Source organism: Malaya genurostris, chromosome 3 (assembly GCF_030247185.1).
Source record: "Malaya genurostris strain Urasoe2022 chromosome 3, Malgen_1.1, whole genome shotgun sequence".
Taxonomy (NCBI): domain Eukaryota; kingdom Metazoa; phylum Arthropoda; class Insecta; order Diptera; family Culicidae; genus Malaya; species Malaya genurostris.
Window position 1 is genome coordinate 261,835,939 of NC_080572.1, and position 19,870 is coordinate 261,855,808.

At 37.0% G+C, this 19,870-nt stretch overlaps 3 protein-coding genes across 22 annotated transcripts in view; 2 read left to right on the top strand and 1 right to left on the bottom strand.

The window, feature by feature from the left end:
• LOC131438955 (thiamine transporter 2-like) overlaps positions 1–9,285 on the bottom strand; it is an 88,129-nt gene extending 78,844 nt beyond the window's left edge. The window contains exon 1 of the mRNA XM_058609395.1: positions 8,626–9,285. Within this exon, the coding sequence (XP_058465378.1) occupies positions 8,626–8,834 (209 nt within the window). The 5' untranslated portion in view covers positions 8,835–9,285. The remainder of the gene's footprint in view (positions 1–8,625) is intronic.
• The window catches only part of LOC131438950 (potassium voltage-gated channel subfamily KQT member 1), an 892,435-nt gene that overhangs the window by 240,181 nt on the left and 632,384 nt on the right, over positions 1–19,870 (top strand). The gene's annotated exons all lie outside the window — the stretch shown is intronic.
• Positions 18,711–19,391, top strand: LOC131434307 (uncharacterized). The gene has a single exon (XM_058600972.1). The coding sequence runs from the start codon at positions 18,711–18,713 to the stop codon at positions 19,389–19,391; it is 681 nt and encodes a 226-aa protein (XP_058456955.1).

The following is a 19,870-nucleotide window of genomic DNA, read 5'->3' on the forward strand; positions in this document are numbered from 1 at the left end:
TTAAATTTTTGTTTTAATGTCGATCTCGATCATGCATATCGAAGACAAAACAAGAAAACCGGATAACTTTGAGAACTTTTTTGAAACAGTTTAGAAAAATTTTAGTTCGCTTTTTTTGAGACACTATGAGGGTTTCAAGCGTTTTCAAATATTTTGAGACATTCTTAGTATTTCAATAAATTGCAACTTTTTTCCAGACTTTTATGAATCATTTTTGGTTACGTTTTGAAAGCATTGATAAAAATTTTCAGAAACTGTCAGAACAATTTTTTTAGTTTTGCAATTATTGTTCGAATTTTTAAAGTTATGCGGCTTTTTATGCGATTTTTTTGTTTGTTTTTGCCTTTCTCATATAGAAAGGTTATGCAATCACTGTGAAAACCGACTTTTGAATCGAGGCCCGTGGGGCCGATTGTCATATACCATTCGACTCAGTTCGTCGAGTACGCAAAATGTCTGTGTGTGTGTGTGTGTGTGTGTGTGTGTGTGTGTGTGTGTACGTGCGTATGTGTGTATGTAACGTTTTTTTTTGCAATAAGTTTTCTCGTAGATGGCTGAACCGATTTTCACAAACTTAGATTCAAATGAAAGTTATTGAGGTCCCATAAAAAATTCCTGAATATTATTTTGCTACGACTTCCGGTTCGGGAGTTATGGGGTAAAATGCGCAAAAAATAGAAAATATGTTTTCTAACTTTTCTCATAGATGACGCGACCGATTTTCACAAACTTAGGTTCAAATGAAAGGTCCTGTGGTCCCATGCGTAATTCCTGAATTTCATGCGGGTCTGACTTCCGGATCCGGAAATATAGTGTAAAGTGTGTTAAAATTGTATACCATCACCTAACATGGGGAAAACCTTAAAAAAATTCTAAATCGACCTCAAATCTTTTCCAATCGAAAGTTTTTATCAGTAGACGGTAAAAAAAACGATTTCTGTTATTCTTTTAATAATCGAAGAAAATTATTTTGAAGAATACCACAGTATTATATATGATAGTATGATTGATATGAGAAAGGCATCATTACACCACTAGGTGGATTAAAACAGGTTTTTGGTTAGGCGATACGAATCCCCGCATGACAAAAGATTTGAGTGTGCTGGGATCGTACTTAGGCCAATGTCTTAATAGCAATTTAGGTAAAGCCTCAGATCCAACGATAAATCAGGTTTTTAAATTTGAGAACCTAATCACTCTCGGGTTGAAAAATTGCTGCCAAGCACAGAAATAGTCTATTTAGACAAAACTATGCGCATCTCATACGCATCATAGATTTTCCGGTAGTAAATTAGTAGTGATTTTCATAGAAATACGAAATATATGGTATAGGGCTATTGTACCAATAGTCATCTCATTAGTAGAGTCACCATGTTATTTTGTCGATTAGTCGACTTTCAAAATTCGTTGACTGAATATGTGATAAAATCGAATACAATATCTTTGCTGCGACTATAAGAAGTAATACCATAGAAAAAAATTGCAGAGCTGTGTACGAGAAACGACATAAAAAATGTACTTAAATTTATGTTTCGCCTTAGACTCATCAGTGCGTAGCAGTTTATGTTGAGCTGCTACCTACGACCTAACGGTTCAACATAAATTTAAGAAATATAATTTTAAAAAAGGATTTTTTTAAAGGATTCTAAAGCTATTTTTAGGAAGTTAGAACCTCCAGTTACTAACACATTATCGTCAAGTGCATTCAAGAAGTATTTAAAATGATTTCTGCGTAGTTCCGCTTCCGTTCGTAAATAGAGAAATTTGTTCACGACAAGCGCCACCGGTGACTACACATCTAATATCTACTTTTTGATAAACTGCATTCACCCCTTAGAAATAAGTAGTACATAACGAACTGTGAAAACCGACTTTATACCCGAGGCCCAGAGGGCCGAATGTCATATACCATTCGACTCAGCTCGACGAACTGAGCAAATGTATGTATGTATGTGTGTATGTGACAAATAATGTTACTCGATTTTCTTAGAGATGGCTGAACCGATTTTCACAAACTCAGATTTAAATGAAAGGTCTTACGGTCCCATAGATTGCTATTGAATTTCATCTTTATCCGACGATTCCGGAATTACAAGGTAATATGTGCAAATCTATGAGAAAATGCGCATTCAATTTTCTCGGAAATTTCTCAACCGATTTTTACAAACTAAGATGCAAATGAAAGGTCTTAAGATTCTTCAAATTGTTCTTGAAAAGTTGATTCAGATTCGACTTTCGGTTCCGGTATTATAGTGAGATTAGTAAAAAAAATTTAATTTCATGAGAATTTTTTCACAAGCGATGGCGAAACGAGGTGCACATTTTTATAAAATTTACTGGTAAATCATCAAGTTGGTAGATATTGTTAGTTGGTGGATATATAAATCTGTTTTGGGACTACTAGTGCCCGGTTTTCGCTTCTAAACGCACTGGTAATAGCGAAGAAAAGCTCCAAATAACGGAACTCATTTCGATTTCTCAGCAATGTTTGAACCGATTTTCACAAATCATTGTTCAAATTAAAGCTTTAGGTGTCTTAAAAGATACTGTGCAATGTCATTCAGGTGCGACTGCCGGTTCCGAAATAATTGGGCAATTAATATCAAAACTTTCAAACTGTCGTACAAAATTATGCAAAATCGGTACGCATACAAGCATACAAGAAGAAAGAAACGCCACCGCCTAGCACACAGCGTACTTTGTTCAATTTTGTATAGCGGTCAGGGTTGCCACATTCAAATCTTTATTAACTTGACATAACTGTTTACAAATTGAAAAGGTGATGATAGTTTTTACCAAAGAAAGTTTTTCATTTTATACAAGTTTCAAAAAATTAATCTTGACAGAATCTTCTAGTGATGTTTTTTGAAAAATATAAGCAATATGAGAAAGGCATCATTACACCACTAGGAGGATTAAAAAAGGGTTTTCTACAAATAAAATTACTACCGGGATAGGGATGGATGAATCCGAGTTGGAATCCCTAACTTTAAGTAATGCTACAGTAATGATATTTTTATATTGGGAGAAAAAATTAGTTCGGTCATTTTTCAAAAAAACAGCTCTGGCTGTTATGAATATCAATCCCGGTAGTTTCAAGAGGTTTGACATCTGTCATTAATATCCAATTCATATTGCTTCGAGTCTTGAAAATTTGCGGGAAGTTTTATTTTTATGTTTTAATTGGAAGAAAAGAAGAGCTTGGAAACTCATTGGAAATGACTCAACAAGCAGTTTCTGTTCGATTAAAATCCAACGGAATGATTTAAAAGCATGGCGGTTGGGTGCCATATGAACTGAAACCGAGAGACATTGAAAGGTGATTTTTCACTTGCGAGCAGCTGACTCAAAGGTAACAAAGAAAGGGTTTTTTACATCGAATTGTTACTGGGGATAAAAAATGGATATTCTATGATAACCCCAAGAAGAAAAAATACTACGCTATTCCCGGTTAATTGTTGTTATCGACCTCAACGAATATTCATGCTTCAAAGGTCATGTTGTGTTTCTGGAGGGACCAAAAGGGTGTTGTGTACTATGAGCTGCTACAACCAGGCGATTATATAACGGGCGATCGGTATAGGGTGTAATTGATGAGTTTGAGCCGAGGAGAATGGTCGGAATATAAACAAAGATATGACATCGCAACGCTCGGTCTCAAGTCGTAATAGTCGTGATAAAAATTTTGGAATCGTTCAAGTGGGACATTGCTCCTTCTAATTAATGCACGGAACCAACTGCGATCCCATTTAAACCAGAATATTAGCTGATTTTCTGATTTTCTGGTACAACTAATCGATTGTTGTTTTTACTAAACTGTCATTTTTGTTTTTCTATTAGCAGAAACGATGGTGTAAACAACTAATTTAATTGATTGAAAAAAATTAGTGAGGAACATACCTTTCAATTTCAACAAATGTTTTAGTTGAAATAACTGGTGTTGTTATTGAACCAAAATTCTGTTAGTGGAAAAATAAATCGGTTGTAGTGTTTTTAGACGTTGCAAATAGTTGAATCAACTCGAACAATGTTATTGATTTGCGATATTAATCAAAATATACTTACTGATATACGTCATGATCTATTTGAAAAAAGTTCAGTATGTTGAGATACATAATATAAACATCGATGTTCCAATATATACAGTCTTTTATATTGACATGTAATATCATTAGTTATTAAAACAGGGTTGGGAAAACCACCGATCACTGCTGATCTTAAGATCAGTGATCTCGTACATAAAAAATCACTACTGATTTCATCACAAGTGATCTTAACCAAGGAATAAAACATCGTTACGAAATCAGAACTGATCTGATATCTAAGAGATTTTGATTTTTGTAAGATCATGATCATGTCAAGTCGAGTCGGAAATGATTGATGTAGAAAAACGTTTTTAATCAGCAAAAGTGCCCGGAGGGGCGAGTAAATTAGCGAATATATTAAATTTACCTAAAATGAGTATTGAAAGATGATGCCTTCAAACGGTTGAACTAAAGTTATGCACTGATAATTTTAGTCAATTTATATGAGCTTGGGTGCATCAAACGCTGTGAATTGGAATTTTCTAATCTTTAGGAATCTAATGATAATTGGTAAGCAGAGGTGGATTATTTTTCGTCCACGCGGTAATGAAAACGATAACCGATGCCGAAGCTTGTTTTTGAAAATACGAGTTTTCAACCGTATTGAAAAAAAAACAGAATCGTTCCGGCACCGGATTAAGAAAAATCGTAGCCTTACTGGAAGGATGGCCGAAAGAATTGACATCTATGCTGTGATTAATAATAATTAATGTTATGCAGCTGATTAATTTAATTTATTATTTGAATATCATACACGGAAGTAACAGGAGTGCAGGTTTTGCTACGGCAATTCAAACGCAGCACGTGCTGTGTGTTTGAAACCCTTAGCTCCTGTTACTTCTATCAAGTAATTCATGTCAAAAAGTGTTTTATTGCTAGTGCGTGAACATCATCATCAGCATCAAACAGCTGGAAGTTAAACAGTAATCACTATACGTGGTGTGAAATACTTTTTTATAATTTTGCATTGGGTATTGGTATTGGGAACTGAATGCTGCCGAATTAACAATATCAATCAATGTGATTACGATCCAATGTTATTATTTTCATTAAACCTTCATCTTGCATTCATCTTATGTAATCTAGTATTCTTTTAATTGTGAATCAAACAATCGGTTGTGTATTCGAACACGAGGTGCATCAAACGAGTACATATGGTAAAACTACATAAGCCGTAACGAAACCGGTATTTTCACCAGCTCTGGTTATAAAGAGTGTTAGAGGAGCGCTTTTCAACGATACAAAATTGACAATTTTTCATGATTTTGAAAATCTCATTGCCACGCGTTACCCTTAGTTATTAATTTCTGTAGGATTACTATTATCACTAATTTTCACAGCGGGAGATCAACGATTTCAGGCGTAGATCAATCGGCACTCATGTCTGAACGTGATCATATGTGATTCTCTTCCACAAAGATCAAAGCTGATCGAATCATCCAATGATTGATCTTTCATGAATCAATAATCATTTTAGCTCAACATCACTACCGATTTTGTGTGACGAAAGATCAGTACCGATTCTGATCGATCTGATTTGAAGATCACTGATCAACTGATCTTAAATAGATCAGATAAGTAGTGACCTTTATTGGGAAAATTCACAAGCGATCTTCGTTGGCAATGATCTCGATTGGACGATTTTTAATCTTGCTTTTCCAGCCCAGTGTAATATGAGCCTTTAGCACTAAATCTCCTCACACATCCCAGACCATGTAATATGAATATTTAAGACTTAATCTTTCACACACCCAGACCACACGTACTTAACAAAACCCGTAAAAGCACCCTTCCACGAAAACCTAGAAACCTACATAAAATAAAAACATTACCTACACGAAGGTAACTAAAATATCAACATTTGCACGTTCCGGTGACCCAGCTAAAAACGCCGTGGTCATAAAATTCGACTACAGAAACAAGGAAGCATCAAGTTTCAAATCGTTATGTCATCGAAGTAACAGAAAACAAAAACACAACAGTCTGTGTCACTTCCCTCTTCTTCACGTCCCTCATGTCCCACAATCGATACAAGTCAACACGACCTAGAATAACAGTAACTCAGAAACACACACTAATTCAAACCGACACTCACGAGAATAACCCAACATGCTCCTCTCCGTATCACACCCGCTCACGCTCATCAAGAAACTTTACTAACGCCCCTACCCGCAAAATATACAATGGCTGACACGATACAAAGAGTCCCATTAATTAAACCCGATTTACACTGCGCGTTCTAACTCCTCTTCCCGGATTCTCAGAGATCCTAACTGTATGAATCAATTAGCTAAACTAGGAGAGAATAGGATATTTAAGTAAACGAACCTACGACAATAAAGGCAATATTTTTTTAAGTAACAACTAACAAGTACTTGCATCATTTGTACACCATATTAATAATAAATGTCCTAATCCTTATTAACAACTATATATTAAAGTGCGCTTATGTCTAATTCTGCGCGTAGGGTTTCTACGCATTAGAATATTTGTTTTCTTTTTTTTTTGGGCTAAAGCAACTGTTTATTTTATAAATCATAAAAGAAGATGGATATTTTTCTTTTAACATTGAACCAATCGCTTGAAGCATAAAAGTTTTGCGCATACCTGAAAGATTACGAGATGATCATTCATTCACATGGATTCAACGAAAACGATTAAATATAGACGAACGGAAACCCGTTTCGCCGAATGCCATTTTGTCGAAAGAATCAATTCGCCGAAAGCCATTTCGCCGAAAGGTAATTTTGCCGAATTCGTGATTAGTCTTAATATCGTAATTGGAATTGATAAAAGTAGACAAATAAAAAATGGTAATTTGAAGGGGAAAAAGTTCGCTTTTAGCCCCAAATTTATGCTAGGTGCACATAACCATTTTTACTTAAATTTACGTTTCGTCTTCGACTCATCAGTGCGTCAGCAGATTATGTTGAACTGCTTGTTTCGTTCGATACGTCAGTTTAGACGTTACATTTCTTGTGTACAAAAAGTGTCTTGCAAATAGCATTAACTTTACGTCTGCTCAGCGGATTATGTTGATCCGGGGGTTCAACATAATCTGCTGACGCACTAATGAGTCGAAGACGGAACGTAAACTTAAGTAAATAAAAAATGATTATGTTAATCCCGTTTTGTTGACCTACAATCGTACTTCTGATATGATGCAGGGACTTGAATAATTTTTGTAGGTTTATTTATGGTCCTCAGAACGGAATTCCCAAAATAACTTGTTGACTTTATTAGTGTAGCTATCAGGCAATTGTTTGCGGAATTTTCCGGTAACTGAGTAGAGATGGAAAAATATCTAATGCGGCTTCGCCACATCGTTTTGTTCGTATGCTATCCGACCTCGCTACCGCTCGTTCGGACCTAACTGAAGTAAAAAAAACAGCTTTGAGTAGACCGGGCAAACGAGGCGGTTACATGTTTGTATGCAAGAGACCGCCGCTTCCGACGGCCTACTCAGCTGATTAACACATGCGGAGATTTAAAGCAAAACAATATTTTTGACCCTAAAAAAATGACTCTTTCGGCAAAATGACCCGCTCCCTAGATGAACGCATATACATTTGGTTGAGGACATTTCGTTATTAGAAATTTTTTTTAATTTCAATATCCCTGTACGAATGTGTGGTTAACTTTATCACAACACCGCTGTTCGATAAACACTTGTTATGGAATAATAAATTTCTTCAAATCGAATGAACACAATTTTCTCAAACGCTCTAACCATCGATGTTGTTTTCATTGACATTTTGAACCGACGCGAACAGATTTCAACTAATAAAATTGTTGATTTTCCATTGCGATTATTGTTTTACTTTCAGCTGTCAAAACAACACATTTTTAAACTACTTGTATATATGCAAATCAAAAACTATATCGGTTGAATCAGAAAGAAAGTAGTTGAATCAACTATCGCAAAAATCAAAAATTGCGATATCGCATTTTTATGATCGGAGGGTTCTCCGTGTATTATTCCAACCAATGGCAGGTTATCGGGTTAATTCTTTCGCAGAAATCGAAAATTGACTTAAAACCTGGATCACCTCAAAATCCTCAGACATTTTTTCAAGATGGAATTCGAAACTTGCGTGAGAGGTGGGAAAAAATAATAACTAGTGATGGACGATACTATGAATAATCTTTAAATTCTTTTTATTTTGTAATAAAGGCGTTTTTGACCCCAAACAAAAACGAACTAACTCTACGCTTAATAACTCGGAGAATTAATTCCTGAATTCAGAAAGAATCAAAAGCAACACGTTATTCTACTATATGATGGATTAAACTGTTTTTCAATAAATTGTGAGCTGATACGATGAAAACAGCCTAACACTAGCACGATACTGAATGCTGCTTTTTCTGCTTCTCCGTAATCCACTTATAATGGTGATGAAATTTTCAGTTGCAAAAGTCAAGGTAAACTCTAAGGGCCCCATGGCAGCGCAACCGATCAAGTACCACCATATAGGAGTCAAGTGGTGCTGAATGGTACGAGGGGTATTGAATTACAAAGATTCGATGGCACCAACCTCACCTTAGCATATCAGTCACGAGGAAGACGACAATTAACACCGCCAGATAGGTGTACGTACCGACCGGATAGACATCCCGGTTCAGCTGCTCCGGTTCGATGTCACGCCACTCTCCGGACAGAAACTCGGTGACGAACGGTTCCGACGGGCGTAGCTCCCGGAAGAATCCGAACGTACACAGCATCAGAGATATTTTCAGCCATTCCTGCATGGTTGTGTGTATATTCGCAAAAGTTATTGATTTTCACTTTTGCTGTGCTCTTTTGAACTCAATCAATTTCACGACAGTTTGACAGTCATTTATCACGATTTCTTATGATACTATCTCAAAGCGGTGAAGTGTCTCATCTTATCACATAGTTTACACACTTTCCTCTCGGCACAAACGCGCTAGCAAACACCGAGACACGCGCCCGTTTGTTTCCACCTCATCGATGGCACTGATAAACCGACTATCTTCAATCCCATCTACCTTCAATATGCTCGTTCCAATGCAGTCAAATTCGTAGCAACAGCGTCCCAAGGTGCGGAGTTCCATCGCATATCAGTTACTTTTCCAAATCATCTACAAGCAAAGTTTCATTAAATGCTATCTTTATCTTGTCATTAAGTAAACGATTTGTTATCTCTGAAGCTCGCGGACAAGAATCGACGTTGAATGTCATCGTCCTCGTAAACAATAAGGATTAGTCATTTCGGGATTGGTGCAATCTACTGTGAGCTTCCTATTAAATTTTAAACGTGGCGTAAGATATTTAATTTGAATCTTTTAGGTGGATACATTACCGTACTCGCTCACAATTTAAACTACTATCGCTTTATCGCCATCGCTTTGTAATCTATCGAGCTTAACTTTTAGCTCATTCACTTGCATTGTTTCATTGGACAAGTAAATTAATTCGTTTCGCTTTGCAGTGTTGTAACAACGCTTATCACCTCACCTGTGTGCAGTGCAGGTACTGAGCGATACCTGCAATCAATTGGTGTTGAGATGAATGGTGAAATGCTGATCGCGTTTCTCGTTTGATGTTTGCCAACCAAGTTACTAACAAGGAAGGTGGGTAGGTGATTGATGTTTAGCCGTATCGTATGTGATGTAGAAACAGGAAAAGTTCAGCGACGGGGTTTGACAAAGTTAGATCATAAGTATTATTGAACATTGTTGGTACTGGCATTCGTTTGGGGCCTAATTTGTTCATTTAACTGTGCTCAGTCAAGCGTGACATAAAAGGAACGAAGATGAAAAACGGTAGAAATAACTCAGATTGAATCTTCAAACAAATTATACTTATACTTAGTATCAATTGATTGAATCGAACCACATTTGAATGTAATTCACACCGATTTCACAGATACTGTTTGGCCTATTTCACGAACTTATATTCAAACGAAAGTTGTTCTTGTCCCGGATGACATTCAATTTAATCGAGATCCAACTTCTAGGCCCGGAAATACGGTTTTCAGTTCAAAATCAAAAACAGAACGCACATAGATCCTGAGATGACTAGGTCGATTTTCTCAAATTTTCTCAAATTCTCCGAATCGTGTTTCTGGATCCAGAAATACAAAATTTTAAGTGCTCAATATCTCAAAAAGATATACACTTTTATGTTTCGTCATTGACTTCTGTTAGAGTTGAAGAAGTGCTCGCCTTTTTTTGTAGAGTCGGTAAGTTGATGAGTGCACAGCGATTCAGGGTAGGTTGATAATTGGAGACGATTCTGTCAAGACCGATGTGAGCGTGAGATCAAATTGTAACTACGTATTCACGAATACTGCGTACTAGTGCAATGTAATGTTTCTTGTAGCCATAAACATCGTACAAACTAGAGTATATTAACTTTAGCTGTATTGGTTTCGGTTTCAGGTTCCGGAAGTAGTGGTCTAAAATTTCAATACAAAACTCACATAGATTTATCATAAATGATTTAAGGCTTGGGAGCAGATAATAGTCCGAGGGAGCCAAATCAGTGAATTTGATTGATGGATGAGTAATTGGAACCCTAAACCGTCGATTTTAACCATGATATCGATGGTCATATGCTTTAGATAAAACGATTTCGTCTGCAATCGCTCCATTATTTTATGCTAATACTTGCATTTCTGTTTTGAAATAGTCCTCCAAAAGTATATCATGACAATCCCAGAAAACCGACATTATGATCTTTCCGACCCACTGAGCAGTGTAGCTTGGAAGCACTCGTTCTCAGTTCGTGCTCTCATCTCATCAGACACAGTCGCAAATCGTTTACGGTCGAGACAACAGAAACTAAGACAATACAGTGTAGTGAACAATAGAGTGTACGAAATGGGCAAATACGATTTAACAAAGCCCGAAACTAGACCCGAAAGCCTACAAGACCAAGTTCAATTTGTATTGATTTCAAGCGCTGCAAAGTTCGACCAGCAGCAAATGAAATTGAAATCTTGCTTAAAAAACGAATGCATCTAGACGCTAATAATGTAAGTGAAATTCAATTCAACAAGGCGTCTAACTGTGTGTACATTATGTTTAAACGTGAAGGACATGCAATTGCATTCGCTTCGGTTAACAACGAGGTGCATAGTGTTGATCATGACAATTTTAAATATGAAATCCCTGTGTACATGGCGGACAATGCAATAGAAGTACGCGTGCATGACGATGGGTATGTTCGGAAAAGCATGTCGCAGTACGGTGAAGTTCTTTCCATCGAAAGGGAAGTATGGCGGAATTTTTCCCCGGTATCCGGAATGGCGTGCGAGTGGTACGTATGCAACTACGTAAAGCAATTCCATCTTACATCGTTTGTAGTCAAGGTGGAATATATACGTGTAAAACGCTGATTACGTATGAAAATCAACTGGTTACATGTCAGTTTTGTAAACAACCTGCACACTACGGCAAACCTTGCACTGAAACTGCGAAAACAAACAAAACAAACAAAAACAAGGACAACCGCTCAACAACGGAAACTAGTGAATGCAGTGCTCCTGTTTCAAAAACACCTTCACCATCTAACCAAACAGCAACTGCAACCAATGTACAACAAGACGCTTCTACAGTAACTAGCAACGAGATCAAGACTGCGGATAACAAGGAAAACTAAAAGAAGACGGAAATCAACAATGCCACCGATGCGTCAATGGACGACGAGATGAGCCACGAACAAAGTGCCCCTCAATCCTCGCAGGAGGGAAATGGAACCTCTTCTCCCCCTAGAAAAAGGGTGAAAACGAGATCGAATACATAAATTTTTTTATTTAAAAAATCGGCTCAATCGGCCACGTAAAGCTTGTACGCAAATAGGCCTGAATAAAAATGTCTTTTAAATAAAAAAAAGCACTCGTTCTGACTTCAATCCATTGTCGGGTAAACATTCTGTTCTCTGACGTATAATAATGGATCCAGCCGAACAAGTGTTTGAAGTGCGCTTGCGTTCCTCTTTTAAGTATGTGCGGGATCCAGCAAGAGGATATCTTTCTCATCTGCAGAAACTTACCCAACTATGGCACGCACTTTCTCTTTCCGGTCATCTAGCTAAAATTTGTCGATTATTTTGTCCCAGTTTTAAGGGGGGAGTAAGCGATAATTTGAATCAAAAAACACTTTTTTAATTTTTTTATGGAGAAACAGCTTAAGCAAATTTTTGCAAACTTTCTTTTTACGTTATAAAGCATCACTTAAATAATATTTAGTTAAAATTCCGTATATTAATATTGAAAAATAAGACGGTAACAGAGCATTCTCCAAAACCTCTTTTGAGAATCTCGTTGCGCGGTGAACACGATAACTCGGCGTAGAATTATCCGAAATCGTAAATCTTCTAAAATTTACTTAAAGAACGAGTTATTTTTCCCTCCTTTCGTCGCTTTCAAGTTATATATATATATATATATATATAAGTTCGTGGCATATTAGGGCAAAAAAACGCGATCTTACGGTAAATTTTCCTCCAATTTTGACGTGAAAAACTACCGTAATATGAAAATGGAAAAATTTCAAAAACGTATGGGGGAGATATTTTATACTACGAAAGTATGTTTGAAAAGAATCGGTTCAGTAGATTTTACAGGATCGTGTTCACGAACTTCGAAAAATTGGTTTTCAGAAAAACGCGTTTAAATATTTTTTTTCGCTAAAAGTGAGCACAAAAATATTTTTTTTTATATCGATATTTTTGAAATGTTAAACTACAAGAAAATGTATAAGAAAAAAACAATGTCCCGAAACTGTTTATCCCTTACCCTCCTCCCTTAACATCCACTTTATGTACTTTGGACACTGTCAGTGGCAGTTGACTTTCGACCATCACGAAACTCTTTAAGGGCTTAGGACAGTACCGTAAAGTGGTAGGTTTTTTGCTATTTTCCCGTTTCAGATAAAACTTGGAAACTCTTCGAAATTTAGTTGAGAATATTCTGTGAAATTTTCAGAATGATCCATTGAGTTTAGTGGTCGTGTTGTATTTTTTTCTGACTGAAGAACTGCTGAAAATTAGAACGCTCGGAAATGCATACCTCTACTTGTTCATCGAATATCTCGGCTTTGAAGGCTTGTATCATAAATTTACCGTGACAAGGTCTAGATAATTTAGTTTAGATGCGATTAGTACATAAAAACATATATGTTATCGCGATAAAAATAAAGTCTTGTATTTTTCTGTGAAACAAAGTCAGTTTCAATGCATCAGCCATTTTTTTTGCATTGGTTTCCTGATAGCATTCTGAAAAAGGAGAGAGAAATGAAATTGGCTCGACAAGGCTGCCAAACACACAGACATTCAATCTTTGTGAAAGTTGAATATTTTTTCATTGTTCATTGGAATCCATGTAATGTCCAACCCATACGATAGATTAATGTGATAAAACATCTCATCAAAATAATAAAATGTATGCTGGCAACCCGGTACAGTTTGCTTATATACGAGAGAGTACAAGAGAAATACGATGCGCAAAGGAGATTGAGCGAGCTACGTGGTCGATTTAAAACTCAACACGCGACCCTCTGTCCTCAGACCTTCAACCGCTATTTCACGTTACAATCTGCAGGATCAACAGTCCCATTTTATTAAACTTTTTTTGATTTCGGTTTCTAATTTCAGGAGTATTGGTATAGATTACGGGAAAATCATGAAATTTTAATGAATCTTGAAAAGCTTCGAATATTCAGAGAATTTTCCTTCGAATCAGAAAAAAATTTCCCTTGATGTCTTTCTGTCCAAGATTATGTTATTTCATTAACAAACTTTACAGTTTGCGAGATTTGCTCGATAGGTTTAAAGATAAACAATTGAAAGCAAAGGGTTGTTTCCGCCGAAATGATATATGATACTAGCGAATTAGTACTAGTAGATTCGAATGGCAAAGTGTTCTGGGCACGCGTACCGCTCAAAAAACTGTAATACCCAGCTAAGCGATGCTGATTTCAGATTTGACGTAATTTAACAAGTGCTACCAGCTATCCTGCAACCCTTATATAATAGATGTTTAATTAAAATGTTGTTTTAATCCACCTAGTGGTGTAACGATGCCTTTCTCATATTACTCATGTTTTCATTAATAATACTAAGGGAAATGACTTCTCATTTAAACACACCTCACCCTGCTGTTCTGGAACCCGATGTGAGATCCGAACATATGTCAAAAGCAGTCTATATTATGGAAATTGGCCCTTTTTTTTAGTATAAGTTTGTAAAAATTGGTTTGGAGAATATAGACGAATAGACGACGTAAGCGCCGTGAGTGGAAAAATATGTTCCAACAAGACTGTTTGAAAGACAAGAGAAATGCTTTATCACTCCAGTAGGTGGATTGAGATGTTTTTTGCCTTTTCTATATTGAAGGACAATAGAATTTCTGAAAACCCTACTTTTGATTGGAGCTCTGGAGACCCGTGGTGTTATATACCATACGACTCAGATAGTGTGCTCCTTTCAAAGATATTTCTCTCAGTGCCATTTTCTCGGAAATGTCTAAACCGATTTTAGCAAAAAATTGGCTCGTTTGAAAGCTACTTCTAGAAGGTGAATCAATTTCGAAGATTAACTTCCGGTTCCGGAGCTATAAAGGCATAAGTGAAGTAACCGACAGAATGCATTTATTTTTTCTCCGCTTAATTTTCTCGGAGATAATTGAACCTATTTCAACAAACATAGGCTCGTTTGAAAGCTACTTTTAAGTTGTGAATCAAGTTCAGAGATCAAGTGGATGTCATATGTAATTAGGAAGGAATGATCATTGAATGAAGCTTTGAAAAAATGGAAGCTTGTGAAATGAATTCCCGGAGGCAGCACTCGAACTTACAACCTTTTCTGTACCGTGGAGATGCTCGACCCTTATGCATCAGAAGGCAACCTATTTAAATAGCGCGAATCACGTGCTCTGTTTCAAGGAGCATTATATGGAACATCAGAACAAATGATAAACGTCATATGTTTTATTGTACAAAAAGGCATGGAAAATAACGTTTCAATATCAGTAGATGCAAGTTTGAAGTTTTGGCGCAAGAATATTTAGTTGGTGTGGACAAATTGAGCATCTCCCAACGTTGGTTGTAAAAAAGTTGACATCCCGTTCACACGATGACAAGTCTAAACCATACAAATAATATACCAAGTATTTTAACGTCAATCAATGTAGGCGTGGCGTGACAAAAAAAATACAATCGCAAATCAAACTGTCTAAATTTATGTTAAGGGCTGAGGCCAGCAGTTCGCATATAAGTTTTGAATCGATCACGTGTGCGCTCTGCGCATTTTTTTTCTCTCCATACTCTCTTGCATACACTGGGATCTCTTTTTACGCGGTTTTTTTAATTCGGTTTCTTTTTACGCGGATTTCCAAAGTTACGCGGATTTCCGAAGTTACGCGGATTTCCAAAGTTACGCGGATTTCCAAAGTTACGTGGTTATTTTTCGACATAAAAAAAAATTTCGACTTCCAAAGTCTCAAAATTTCTCTATGTCCCAAAGTCGAGTTTCACAAAAAAATTTTTTTTTGAGATTACACCAATGGATTATGGATGTTTCATGCATTTCTAACATATTCGGCATCAAAAAATTTTTTTTTCTTTAGTTTGGAGGTTTTTTTTATGCGGATTTCCGAGGTTACGCGGTTTTTTCACGCGGATTTCCGAAGTTACGCGGTAAAAGGAGACCTCAGTGTATGTGCAAAATGACTCTCGATGGGACGGGTGGCCTAGAAAGTTTTTGATATTTTCGGTTACAAGCTTGACTACATTAATCGGTCAAATCGGATTGACATATATAAGCATAAAATGTGTCTCCATCCAATAAAGCTACCGCTTGTTTGGCAGCCTTGTTGAGCCGATTTTATTTCTCTCTCATTTTTCGTTACCTTACCAGGAAACTGGAGCAGAAAAAATGGTGCGTGCATAGAAATCGTCTTACCTTCACAAAAATAACATTCACTTCATTTTTATCGCGACAACACCTATGTTTTGTCAGGATAAATTTTTGATGCATGCCTTTGAAGGCGAGATAACATATTCATTGAACAAGTTGAAAGTTACCGTTTTCAGCTATGAAATTCTTCCTTCAGAAAAAAGACTTTGCCGACCGCTAAAGTCAATAAATCATTCTGAAATTTTCACAAAAATAATCTAAACTAATTTTCTAAGAGATTGTCAGTTGGTTTTTTTTTATATTCGTTACCGTTTCTGAGAAAATCAGACTCGAAGCGTGAAAATAGCCCTCGGAAACACACTCGCCCCAAACCTTAACTATCGAAACTCTAAGTTAACTATATGGGGTTGAGTTGATGGTTCTTAAAAGAAACGGATCATGAAACTTCATCACTGTTCAACAGTATTGAAGGAAATTCGACGAATGTAAAAATCTGTGGCAGATTGATGAAAAATGTACCTCCATGTGAGGCGAGTAGCTCATAAAGAAATTTCATACACAGTTCTCCCAGGGAGCGGAACTTGCCTTATCATTCAACAACAGTTTTTTTTTCATTTCCATGGAAGAAAATATCGCAATACTTTGGGAGTTAACTGGAGGTTCTTAAAAGAACCGAATTAATAAACGTATTTTGTGCGCACGGCGCTCGAAGCGACACACTTCGCAGTTTATGTGTAATGAAAGTAATAGTAAAAAAAGACGTTATCCTTTGTCATAAATCCTTTGAATGAAAGAAAAAATAATGATTGTTTGATTTAAAATTGAAATCAGAATAACATTCAAAAACTTTCTTTGTAAATTTTGTAGAATTTTGTTATTACCGAGACTGTCGAAAACCGACGTAAATAGCCGTAGTTTACCAACCATTACAAAACGAAAATCTTGCACGGATAAGAATCTATTCCCGGAACCATGATTAAACATCATGAAATCATGAGTCACGACTATCATGAATAATAAATTATGAATAAAACGGTTGATTTTGCTTAAGAAATTGCATGAGAAACCATGGTTCATGATTTCATGATTAAAAAATCATGGTACCGGCAATAGATTTTTACCCGTGTGTAAAATGCAGATTGGAAATACTGTCTTAGCACTATTAAATTTTGCCAAGTTCTGTTCTGAGTGATGGAAAATAATCTGAGGGTGTGTTATTTTCGTATTATTTGGCGTAATTGTCATTTTCACACAACCCCAAAGGCAGCGACTGAATTTTAGTTAGTATTGTAATGTTTGTATGAACAGAAGATTTCAAAGATACGTATCCAGAGTTTCTGATACGAGAAAGGTTTCAAATCGTTAATAGGAGACATGATCATTTTTTTAGAAATTTGCTTAAACTTAATTACTCACAATACTTATATTATCCAAACTATGTATATCATGCAAATAAATAAATTTTACCAGCTCTTTAATTCGAAACATAAAGCATCAAATATAACAATGAGTAAAGATTAATTGTTCATCATAACAGCTCTTACACGATAAACCTAGTGCCCAGTAGTAAGAGTTGCTGGTATGCCCTTATCGCTCAAGGGTACCGTACATTCAACTCAACACGCCGCTAATTCATTCAGCACAAACCTTTGATTCCATTATCATAATCAAATTTCTAGTACATTTCTATTCCAACCGAGAATTCTATGCCTCCGGCCTTAAAGTAGACACTGATTATTACGGTATCTGCCATAAAAACCCACATTGAGCAAGAAAAAAGCAGATACATCGCGGCCTCAGGCTATTCAAATTTTCCATAATGAAATAAAACTTCAAAGCAAACTCCGCCGCACCACGGATCGATACGAGTCGCGCTAAGTAATCTCGTTCAGTTTAGCTTTATTAGCATCACATCGCGCCCGAACTGGCTGCTGCTGCGGTTGCTTTAAGAACGACAGAATTCCTTAGGGTGAACTTTTTTTCCGGGAAAACCACGACCGCAAGTCGACAACGTGTTAAATAACGCCCAGCATCGGATGTGATGTGATAACATGAATACCACGCTGCGATTTTTCCAACAGCACGCGGCGGTTCATTGTGTGGGCCTACGTGAATTCATAGGTTCATGCTTGAAGCTCGAAATGAATACGGATGAACTTTCGATGTTTCTTTCCTCTTTATTGTTGGATGGAACGAAAAGTTGCACACAGATGGCAGAAAGTCGTCAACATGAGCTTTGTCGGCAATCGACGTTGTTCGATGTTTGGATAAAAGCTCCGTACGGTTGAAACGTTTCTGTTTTAGAATATGGATAGAATTTATTGGTCGTTTAGGTAAACTGTTTTCGATATACCGGATATACGGTTTCACGGACGGACTAAGATTAAATAAAGAAAAGCTGATTCATAATGGACTAACACATATTCAATTTTAAGCCCTGTTTCAATGATTAGGTCCCGGATATTTTTATGAGAAATTATAATGAATTACAGTCAAAAGTTATTGATTATTAAGATGAACAGTCTGTATCAGAAGAAAGTATGAGCGACATTTTTGGAATCTGATATTTTCGTCTCTTCCACGTGACATAATCGTACCAAAGTAGGCTTACAGCGCATAAATAAGATCATTTTCGCCCGGGTTGACGGTTGCATAGGGCGCTGGTCTTACAAGCTAGTTGTCGTACGTTCGAGCCCCGAACCGGAAGGATTCTTAGTGTCAGTAGGGTCATAGTACTAGCCATGCAACGAATCTGTACGCTAAAAAAACGGCTGCGAAGTGTGTTGAAGAAGAAAGAAGCACAAGAAGCACAAGAAAGAAGCACAAGAAGCACAAGAAACACAAGCAGCACAAGAAAGAAGCACAAGAAGCACAAGAGAGAAGCACAAGAAGCACAAGAAAGAAGCACACAAGAAGCACAAGAAAGAAGCATAAGAGAGAAGCACAAGAAGCACAAGAAGCACAAGAAAGAAGCACAAGAAGCACAAGAAAGAAGCATAAGAGAGAAGCACAAGAAGCACAAGAAAGAAGCACAAGAAGCACAAAAAAGAAGCACAAGAAGCACAAGAGAGAAGCACAAGAAGCACAAGAAGCACAAGAAGCACAATAAGCACAAGAAAGGAGCACAAGAAGCACAAAAGAGAAGCACAAAAAGAAGCACAAGAAGCACAAGAAACGCAAGAAAGAAGCACAAGAAGCACAAGAGAGAAGCACAAGAAGCGCACAAGAAGCACAAAAGAGAAGCACAAGAAAGAAGTACAAGAAGCATAAGAAGCACAAGAAGCACAAGAAGCACAAGAAGCACAAGAAGCACAAGAAAGAAGCACAAGAAGCACAAGAAAGAAGCACAAGAGAGAAGCACAAGAAAGAAGCACAAGAAGCACAAGAAGCACAAGAGAGAAGTACAAGGCTTCCAGCTGTGATGAGCTGTTTAAAAATTAAAAATAAATCCACAACCAGTACATCTGTAATAGGCCAGTCAAAACAATTATCGCATCGGCTGCATTATCGTCGGTTGCAAATGCAAATTCCACCCAACTGCCTGCGATGCAGGTCGAGCATCTAACCGTACTGCACGCAACTGCGACTGGCGACGACCGATTAACGTTGTTCCAGTAAATCAGTGTCTAATTTATTGCCTCTCATTTCACGATCAACAGGTATTGGTTTCAGACCTGCCCCGTCCTGCGCTAAAATTGTCGAACAAATTAGCGCCTGAACAAACACGTCAATTATAAAATCGATAATGAAATTCATCGTTGTCCTGCAAAAACCGAACCGCGGAACCTGTCACATATTGAGATGCGAACAAATTGGCGGTTGTCACTCTCAGTGCTACCGGCGACAAGCGACGGGGTAGTGGCGTATCATTCGACGATAAATTATGTTACTACAACGAAAG

Bases quoted from the DNA above. Each gene is read 5' to 3' on its own strand.
- LOC131434307 (XM_058600972.1), top strand. From the start codon at position 18,711: ATGCAACGAATCTGTACGCTAAAAAAACGGCTGCGAAGTGTGTTGAAG.